The sequence below is a fragment of the Acanthochromis polyacanthus genome, chromosome 20 (genome assembly GCF_021347895.1).
Source record: "Acanthochromis polyacanthus isolate Apoly-LR-REF ecotype Palm Island chromosome 20, KAUST_Apoly_ChrSc, whole genome shotgun sequence".
Taxonomy (NCBI): Eukaryota; Metazoa; Chordata; class Actinopteri; family Pomacentridae; genus Acanthochromis; species Acanthochromis polyacanthus.
The window spans coordinates 18,920,332-18,931,063 of record NC_067132.1 but is presented as its reverse complement, the minus strand read 5'-3'; the positions used below and the strand labels follow the sequence as shown (position 1 = coordinate 18,931,063).

At 42.2% G+C, this 10,732-nt stretch overlaps 1 protein-coding gene across 1 annotated transcript; it reads left to right on the top strand.

Annotated features, from left to right (window-relative positions):
• Positions 1-2,865: 2,865 nt before the first annotated feature.
• ythdf3 (YTH N6-methyladenosine RNA binding protein F3) lies at positions 2,866-9,440 on the top strand. The gene is given in 6 exon segments (XM_051940394.1): positions 2,866-3,020; positions 3,414-3,438; positions 3,664-3,743; positions 4,638-5,622; positions 5,625-6,074; positions 6,077-9,440. Coding segments are annotated over 6 exon segments (1,791 nt in total). The 5' UTR covers positions 2,866-2,996; the 3' UTR covers positions 6,304-9,440.
• The last annotated feature ends 1,292 nt before the right edge of the window (positions 9,441-10,732 follow it).

Below are 10,732 nucleotides of genomic sequence, written 5' to 3'. Positions count from 1 at the left end.
TTGAGTAGTTTGATCTTAGTTAATAATATTTTACAAATTGACCATATGCCATGTAATATCACCTGCAAAGACAAAGTCATTACAGTTTCCAGACAAACTTGTGTAGCAAAAAGAGGCAGAAAATGGAAATCTAAATTTAAAAAAAAATTGAAAATTGTGCAGTAGCTACAAGCAGTTGTTTCACCGTGGCAGTGGTGTTTCTTGCTCTTGGCAATGATAACATATTTATGACATAAAATAAACATATTTTGCAGTGGTTTTCTTATTCATGCTTTGATCCAGAACCAACATATTGCCACGAAAGCCTGTGAAAAATGTTACATTGCATGGACATAGATGCTCTTCAATATATTGAGTGTTTTATGCTTACTGTGGACATGATTTGAATACTAGCAGTATTCACAGCCTTCGCTTAGCAGTAGCAGTCCACAGTGCAGAAATAGAGCAAAATGGCTTCTGTTAGTGTTACATTAAAAGGTTGTTTTGGTGTTTTAATGCATAAAGCTAATTTAAATGTTGCACTTTACTGAAGTGGAGCAAATTGTATGGTTTGATTATACTACTGGGCAGTTTAATTTCTAACCAGACATTTAATGAAATCTGTAGATCTGGAAAGTATTGGAATTTATAAAGAGCAAAAAGTGGAAAATGCTCATTAAGTGCAAACTGGCATTTATACTACATTAGTAAATATACCTTGCTACTTTATTTTGCAGTGACCTTTTTTTCCCTTTGTGCTTTGAATCAAAACCAATATGCTACAAACACAAACCTGTGGTGTAAGCACATTATTGGACACAGACGATCTTCAATATACTGAGTCTCTGTGCTTCATTTTTGACATGTTCTGGATAGTGACAACCTTCACTTAACTTATGAGAGTGAGTGTTATGATATATTAGCATGTACAGATAGTTTTAGTGTTGCAGTTTATTGAGGCAGAGACAATTTAATGATTTGATTCCATTGATAGGTTGCTTAATTTCTAACAAGGGAAGATATTTTCATCATATGATTTGATTGAAATATAGTGGGATATGAGTAGGAGAAACTAGTAAATAAACCATACTACGTTTAATGATATATGAACATGTTTTTTAAAAATATGTTTTGCTCCAAAATCATTATATTGCAACCAGAGGTCCACCAGACCGACCAGAGTGTGATTCTTTTAATATATTACAGTGTCAACATCTCAAGTGTAGATGTATACAAAGGTAGCAGAAAATGGAAAATGCATATAAAGTGCAAGGTCCTGTTTAAGTGTGATATTTACACCATGCGTATGGATTAAATCTGTAGCATATGAAATATAGTTCAATATATAAATGTATTTTATGGACATTTGTAGTAGTCACAGCCTTCACTAACAGTAACAATTTCACATTTACCAAAAAATACTGTGGCACTGAGGTATAATGAGGTGTAAATATCATTTTAATGTGGTAATTTACTGAGGTGGAGCTGATTTTAAGTATTATAACACAGTCGGGTAATTTAATATCTTATCAGGAAGGATGTTTACATCATATGCTTTGATTACATATGTACTATATGAAATATAGTGGAATATATAAGTAGCAGAAATTGGAAAATGCATTTAATGTACAGTAAATAAACCATGTTACATTTAATCATATAGGAAAATGGCATCTTTGAAAAATGTATGTTTTGATTCAAAAGCATTTTGCAACCAACAATTTGTGAATATAGATAGATAGATAGATAGATAGATAGATAGATAGATAGATAGATAGATAGATAGATAGATAGATAGATAGATAGATAGATAGATAGATAGATGTAGCAGAAACTGGAAAATGCATTTAAGTTGCAGTAGTTACAGTACAGTTGTAAATATACATTGTTGCTTTTTGTCACTAAAAATGTATATTTAGATCTGAAAACAACATATTCCAAACAAAAGTCTATGAAAACAAAATTAGTGGACAGAGGTACTCTTCAATATAGTACAGCTGAGTTTTTATACTTCATTTATTATTATATTCTTTTAACATTTTTTTTGTCTTCTTAAGGTATTCACAGCATTTGTTTGACAGTAATAAGACCGCACTGTACAAGTACAGTGATTGTACAATGTGGTTGTTTTGCTATATTGAGGTGTAAAGAACACAAATGTAGTGGGATGTATAAGTAGCAGAAAATAGAAAATGGACACAAAGTGCAAGCACCTCTTTACATTACACGAGTAAACATGCCATGCTAAATTCCCACCAGTACTTATGCACCTATTCACGTCTCTTTGCATGCATTTTATTTTCATCTAAATGCAAATCGAGGCGTCCATCCATGTGTGTGGGTGGCAGGCAGGCAGTGGCTAAGCTATGAGGAGCTCCCCGGTGGAAGAGGTGGCTGTTCTTCCTCTATATCAGCTTATTTTTTTTTCTTTTTGAAAAAAAGAAGGATGGCTTCGGGTCAGTAAAAGAGGCTAAAACCGGGCCACTTGACGGAGGCTGTGCTGAAAGCTGTAGGAGTTGCGGTGTGTTGGAGACTGTCATGTGAAGTGTCAGTTTGTAACATGACTCAGAGCGTCACAGGCGGAAGGTCACGGAGCAGCAGAACGGAACGGAAGCGGGAGTAAAGAGCCGATCCGCCATTGTGGAATATGGTGAGGGATATTCCAGCAAGACACTAGTCACTTCCAGACTGACTGATAAACACCCTCGGTTCGGGCGGCAGGATCGGACACGTTTACTTGACGCCTTCTCCGGTTTGTAAACCGCCCGAAGCAGCGGCAGCGGCAGTAGATCGTCGTCAGGTTCTGACCACAGGCAGGGGAAGAAAAAAAACAAAAAAACACACACACACACACACACACCAAAAAAAGAAAGAAAAAACGCCGCCTTGTAACAGAGTGATTGGACAATCAGAGAGAGAGAGACGAGCCAGGAAAGCACCGAAGTGCAAAGAGAGAGAGAGGCAGGGGGAAGCCGTGGACAGTCTCACAAACAGCGATCAGTTTCGGCTCCTGGAGGATGTCTGCGACCACAGTCGATCAGGTATTGAAGCCCCGGTTGGTGTGAATTAGCGGCGGATTGAAAGTTTTGCCGACAACAGTTAGGATTGAAGTGGCTTCGGCGTGCCAGATCAAACAGGCTGCTAAAAGTGTTTGATATATGATAGCTATTAGCCGTAATGTAGGCCGACTGTACTGCCAAGCAACTCTAGTTGGAGCCGGTTGCCAATGCGGCACCGTTTTACCGGATGTCAGAGCGTTTTGACATCCAGTCAGTAGCACGAAGCGACCTGTAAAATGTTAGGATCCGGGCTCATAGCTCCACTACTGCCCGCTTGTTGTTTCTTCTCCGTGTAGCATACAGCCTGCTCTGTCAGTGTGTTTCTTGTCGTGATCTGATAACAGTCTCATCTCTTTTCCCTACCCATTATTCCAGAGACCTAAAGGACAAGGAAATAAAGGTAAGGCAACTGTAAATGGCACACAAGTCATCTTTTTTTTTTGTTTGTTGTTGGGGGAGATTATGTCCTGTGTGGCATTGCAGGCTGTTTTATGATTTTAAATTAGCCCAACTGTAGCCTAAACTGCCCCTCGTCTGTGTTAGCATTGTTGTTGACTTGAGCCACTATGACCAGCGTGTATTCCAGTAAATGTGGTTGTTCAATGTCCTGTCTTTCCATCCTCAGTGCAAAACGGATCAATGCATCAAAAGGATGGAGTGAATGATGATGATTTTGAGCCTTACCTAAGCGGCCAGACAAATCAGGTAACATTCTATACTATACCATAATAAAATGTGTCCTGATTGACAGTGTCACCTTGTATTTGTGGCTTGTTAACTTACATTATGGGCAAACTAGTTTCACATTTTAGGTGTAGTATAGTCACTCCATTTTGATTGTCTGGGTAGAGTCCCAGTCATCCAGCTCATATTGATGCTTAGAGTTTCAGTAAAAAAGCACCTGGACTTCTCTTTTTGGTTCTTGTTTCACCTCTCATTCAGGAGGCTTCTTCAATTCAGAAACAACTTGGATTCCCAGTTCCTTATTTCTGAAGCTCTTAGGATTTGCATTTTGATTTATTTTTTTTGCACCTAATCTGACTGACCACATATAGATGTTGGGTACAAGCAACTGGCTGCACATTAAAAACAGCTTTCTCCTTCCCTTCCCTATCCTTGTGCTACCATTTTCAAAAAATACCATCTCGATAGGAAACAACAACAACTATGTCTTGACTAGCAACCTTTATCTAGTTTTTCCAAGAATTTTGATTGTGCAGTACAGCAACCCTGCTCTGTTTTTCAGTGAATTGTCCATTTTAATGACAGTGCTCACTTTCCTGTGTGCAAATGTTCCACCAGAACAATTCCCCTTCTGGCTTAGTTTGCAGAAGCACTGTTGCAGCAGCCTAAGACGAATGTGATTATTTCAAAGAAATACAAACAAGCCAGAGCCTTTTATTTACCATATGCCTGAGTAACAATAAGGTGCAATCTCAATGTGAAACTATTTTGTAACTCAAGGTGACATTTGCTCCTGTAACTCAACACACACAATTTATCTTCAGTGTTCTTAATTTAAAATGGTTTTGTTTGCTTATTTTTTATCTGCAGTGCCTGTCATTCTGTCTAATACATGTCTGTTTTTGTGCCACACAGAGTAACAGCTATCCACCAATGTCTGACCCCTACATGCCCAGCTACTATGCTCCATCCATTGGTTTTCCTTACTCTCTGGGAGAGGCTGCTTGGTCCACAGCAGGAGACCCACCTATGCCCTACCTGACTACCTATGGACAGATGAGCAATGGCGAGCCGCACTTCATCCCCGATGGTGTTTTCAGCCAGCCAGGCGCCCTGGGAAACACCCCACCCTTCCTTGGCCAGCATGGCTTCAACTTCTTTCCTGGTAATGCAGACTTTTCCACCTGGGGTACCAGTGTCTCTCAGGGTCAGTCCACACAGAGCTCTGTCTACAGTAACAGCTACGGCTACGCTCACAGCTCGCTGGGTCGGGCCATCACGGACGGACAAGCAGGCTTTGGAAGTGACACCCAACTCAGTAAGGTCCCGGTGCTGAGCAGCATTGAGCAGGGTATGACGGGGCTTAAACTGGGTACAGACATGGTGGCAGCTGTCACTAAAACCGTGGGCTCACCCTTAGGAGGCACAGCAGGTATGAGCAGCATGGCAGCCAATAACCTCCCTCCGTCTGTCAGCTCGTCCGCACCTAAACCTGCCTCCTGGGCAGCCATTGCCAAGAAGCCGGCCAAGCCACAGCCCAAGGTCAAACCCAAAGCCAACATGGGGATGGGGGGAGGCGCCACCATTCCCCCACCACCCATAAAGCACAATATGAACATTGGTACTTGGGACGATAAGGGCTCTCTGAACAAGCCCCCCTTAGCTCAGACTATGATGCCCCCCCAGCCTCTGGTGCAGCAGCCTCTCCTCGCTCAGCCCCAGCCCTTACTGCAGAACCCTTTACCCCCTCAGCCTCAACACCAGCCCCAGCACCAACACCAGCCCTTCCAACTACAGTCTCTCCAGTCCCCCCAACACCCCCAGCCTCTGCCCCCTGGCCCTCCACACATGCACCTCTCATCCCAACCTGGTCCCCTCATCCCCTTCATCAGCAACAACCCCAGCAGCCTGGACCACCCCCAAACCGCTGGGTGGCTCCAAGGAACCGCGGTGAGGGCTTTGGTCTGGGTGGTGGAGTCCCGCTGAGTGCCTCCCCCTGCTCTGGTGAAGTGCATCCAGTGCTGGAGAAACTCCGTGCCCTCAACAACTACAACCCCAAAGACTTTGACTGGAACTTGAAAAACGGACGTGTTTTCATTATCAAGAGCTATTCAGAAGATGACATCCACCGCTCAATCAAGTACTCTATCTGGTGCAGTACAGAACATGGCAACAAGCGCCTGGATGGCGCTTATCGCTCAATGGGCAACAAGGGGCCCCTGTACCTGTTGTTCAGCGTCAATGGCAGTGGGCACTTTTGTGGCGTGGCTGAGATGCGCTCACCGGTGGACTACAATGCCTATGCAGGCGTCTGGTCTCAGGACAAGTGGAAGGGCAAGTTTGAGGTGAAGTGGGTTTCATCAAAGACGTGCCCAACAACCAGCTGCGTCACATCCGGCTGGAAAACAATGACAACAAGCCAGTGACCAACTCCAGGGACACTCAGGAAGTGCCTCTGGAGAAGGCCAAACAAGTGCTTAAAGTTATCGCCACTTACAAGCATACCACCTCAATCTTTGATGACTTTGCACATTATGAGAAACGTCAGGAAGAGGAGGAGGCTCTGAGGAAGGTGAGATAAATACACATAAAGAGCCCTGTCCTCGGTAAACAGCTTGTTTGTATGCATGAGACAGTTTAGTTTAGTTACTCTTTAATTCAAAGGGAGGCTAACTTTCATTGAGTCACTGCTGCGGGCTGTTGTCAGACTGTTATCAGCTGATCTTGTTCCACCTGCTCTGAGGTTGTAACATCCTGTGGCTGAGTGAACAGTCTGCCGTAAATGGAAGTTCCCAGAGGCCTGTCAGCAGATTGACAGGCCACCATTACTCATAAGCAGGTTCAGGAAACCCTGATTCCTCATCAGCCATCTTATGCTGTTGAGATTGCGATGATCTGCCCAAGTGGAGTTAGATGCATGGAGGCTTCCTGAAATAGTCCACATTCCTGGCATTCCTTCTTTCAGACAAAGGCAGATGTAAGCTCTGATCTCCCTTTGAACACCAAGCCTCTCTGCTCTCCACAGGCTCCTCATGCTTTATTAGCCTTTAACAACATAAGCCCTCGGCCTACAAAGTGGCTGCAACGTGCCTCAGCACAGTTGGCACAGTTTGCCTCGGATGTTCTAAAGTGTTGATTTTTACAATGTTTCCCAGTGAACTACATGCTTAAAATGCATGATTACATTTGTTTGTGCGCATAGTTCTAAAAAAAGCACACACAGTGCTCATGGGGGAAGCTAAACTATGTTGCAGTGGTAATAACAGTGGTGTACCACAAATGGTAGTCTAGTCAGGGATTCTACTGCTGTGGAAAAACAGCAGCTAAAGAGCAAACAACATGCTATCGCTGATAGCATTCTGCTGCATCCATTCTTAGATTCACCAGTATGCTAATCTAATTGCATCTAGAAAACCCCCATGACCTGCTCCCTCCTTTTCTCCCACTCCCCCACTGCTGGTGCTCCATTGATGCTGTATTGACTCCTCGCTGCTGACCTTGTTAATATGCAGTGGGTTACTTTCTCATAAATATTTCAAGTCAATGTTTTCAGCCTTCTGAAAACAACCTGTCAGTAGAAAGCCAGTTTCATCCTGCGTGGTGCAGGCGTTGTGCTGTGCTGCTTTTGTAGCCCTGACCTCCTACATGACAGGATCGGCCCGGCTGAGGCCTCACCCTCGTTCGTCTGACAAGGTTAATTGTTGTCTATTGTTTGGCCTCTCCTTTCCGAACTTTGAGAGGTGTCAAACCAGACCAGCTACCTGCACAGTAACACCTCCCCATAGAGCTTTATTTTAAACGATAACTTTACATCCAAATGTTTATAAGCATAACTAATTTGCTTATTAAAACATAGAGGATTGCTTTCTCCTTCCTTTGGATATACGGTGATGAGGAAGCTTTTGGCATGTTAGGACGAATTCCACTCTCCATATATGGTGTATAACGATTTAGGTTGAATTTTGCACCAGGAAATTGGAATGCATATCAACACAGGTGGTTGATTTCAATAGAAAAGGTGTCAGGTTTCATTTGACCTCAAGTCGTTTACATTGACATGACCCCTATCCTTGTAGAGGTAGAAGGTCAGGCATAAACTGAATTTTGGAAGGCTTCTATCCTGAGAGCGGCAGCCCTACTGGGGATAGAGTTACTCTGGGGGCCTGGGTCTCAGTGGTTTTCCCACAGCGCTGACACGGACACCCTCAAAGAGGACACTGTTCCAGTTGAAAAACGGGCAAAAGAGTCGGCCCAAAAGCCGAGTCATTGAAGTTTCTGAAGATCTGTGGGCTATTTGTCTTTATTCCTCCTGGATTTTTTTCCTGTACGTTGTGTCTTCAACTGACAGCTCACAGTACCCCTCTTTTTGTAATCCACGACACACCTTTGAATATTTGGTGTCTGAGGTGTGCTGTGATTACTCATGTTGTGTAGACTGTCCTGCTTTATCCAGGACTAAGTGAGACTTATTACTACAAGCTGCATGTAGTGGCTGCAGTCTCATGCTAGTGTAAACATAGCTGAATATTTGTTTAGTGCATTCCTCAGGTCTTCTGAACTCATTTTCTCTCTGTTTATCTTACAGAGATATTCTCTCGCTTGCTGTTTCACTTACTTTAACACTAAAATAGCAGAGAGAGGTGTCCTTATTGTTGCAACTGATTAGTTTTCTAACTAGTGTCTTGTTAAATTAACCTAACAACTATAAATCTGCCCAAAAAAAAAAGATTTGCGGCTCTCATCTTAGTGTTTTCCATCCAAGCAGGGCAGAGGAAAGGTTAATGAAGGCATTTTTTCTATAAATAATTAACCATAATTTTCATCTTTGCAGAACTGTTTGTGATGTGTTTATGGAATACACAGTTTAAGACAATGTGCAAAGCTTGATTTTGGCTACAAACAGGTTTGGAAAGCAGCCTTTTCTATACAAATTGTCATATTATTTATACAGGTGTTTGCAAAGTGAAACAACGCATGCTTGGGGATATATTTGTGGTTTTTAGATTTAAAAGAGAGACAGCTGTTTTAAAATGCCCAAACTAATTTATGTTTACATGGAGTTTACTTTCATCAGCACATTTATGTTGTTAATTTTCTTTGGTACCTTATTATGTTCACACTCCCTTGATAAATAGGAGAGATGAAAGAAATTCTTACAAACAGTCAAGCAGTTTACAGAAGGAGAAAAGGATTTCCCAGTTAACTGAGATCAATTTATTGCCAAAAAAAAAAAAAAAAAGTGGTCCAATTGAATATTTGTCTTGTATAACTTAAAGAACATGTACTAGTGCGCATATGGAGGTAATATTTAGGTTTGCTGACTCATACAAAGAGAAAGGCATTCATTTGATACATCCCTTTTAAGAGCTAAAATCAATATTGGTTGTTTCATGAATGGGTCTTTTATCATCTCTGACACACTGGTGTAATCAGGAGTCTCTCAATGGACCTTTAGCACTCAGAGTTCAAGTGTTACATCGAAGATATCATATTAGTCAGTGGCTCCAGAATTCTTTGCTGTATCATTCCCGACTTCACTGCACAGTGGAAGCATCTGCTGACTGTATAGAAGGCATTTATTTTAATACACATTTATCCCATGAATGCAGACGAGCAGAGCAGATCTGATGTTGCACTTTTAGCTGCTATTTATGGTTGTTTTACTTCTGGTACAATCCACTGATATCTCCTTCTGTTTTTTTTTTCCTTCTCTGCTAGGAGCGCAAGTAGAAAATAAACAGTAACCTTCAAGCAAGCTCTCTGCTAGAACTGCAACACTAATGATGTAGGACCTTAAATAAAATTTGCCTAACACAAGGAGGAAGGTTCTCGCAATCTTTCCGCTGAAGACGACAATGTATCTGAACACTTGAACATGACAATAGATGGACTCATCTGTATCCGTTGACTGGTGCATCAAACCCCGTGTTCCTGTCTCACGAGAAAAAGAGCGTAACCAACTTTGAAAAACTCTGTCTTTAAAAGCACTTTCAGTCCTCCTAAACGGCCTCTACCAATACCCTTAACTCTTCTTCTTCTTCTTTGATTTTGTTTGTGAGCAACTAACTGACTAACCAGAGTAGTCAGAAGATTTCACTGAGCTTATTTGTAATTTTTTTAATGCCTCAAATGAAACGTTTGGGATATTGGTGAGCGTCATCAGGCCCCCGAAGAGAATTAAACATGATCTGTGTGAATTAATCTTGTACTTGAATCTGTATGCAGCCGTCTGATCCTCCTCAGACAGAGGCTGTGGGTGATTGACACGTGGGGGATGAAATAATTGGGAAGCAGCCACAATCATGCCAATCATAGGATGTATCCTCCCTCTAGCCTGGTCCCTTCCTTTCTGCATCTGTTTCTGTGTACCAAAAGATTACAATTATGCAGCAGGCTGGCAAGCGCCGGCTAATGCACATCTTTGTTTTTGTTTTGTTTTCTTTCTCTCTTGTGATTCTGTCATTCTGAAGTGCATTTGTCTGAGGAGAAACCTGCTGCTCTGGTAGAACTAGCGGAGGCCTCCTGTGGCCCCGCGGGTGACTGTCTTTGCCCTGATGTTGATGTAGTCTACCGTACCTCAGGCTCAATCAGACTGTCTGTCCTCAACAACTCTTAGCACTTTTGGGAGAACCTCCACATCAACCCCGACTGCTCGACTTGACCGAGATTCCCCAAAAAGGCAGGACATCAACTGCAAGGATGTGACAGTTTTCTCCTCTAGGTAACTCACTAGCTAAATAAAAATTACTCATGTTTAGCGCAAACTCTGCTTTTGTGTCGTTTGTCTCACAATGAGAGTTTAACCTTTATGATGTGTGTGTTACTAGCAGGTGTTAAATGGAATCAGGGATGAGAAAAGCTTCTGCACCAGAAGCACATCTCTTTTTGAAATTGCATTGTATGTGCCTCCATATTAAATACAGCAGCGGGAACATACTTTAAAGTGCAGCGATGCCAAGAGAGCGGCCATATAATTAAAATAACAAAGGTGTATGGTTATTAAAGCTGAA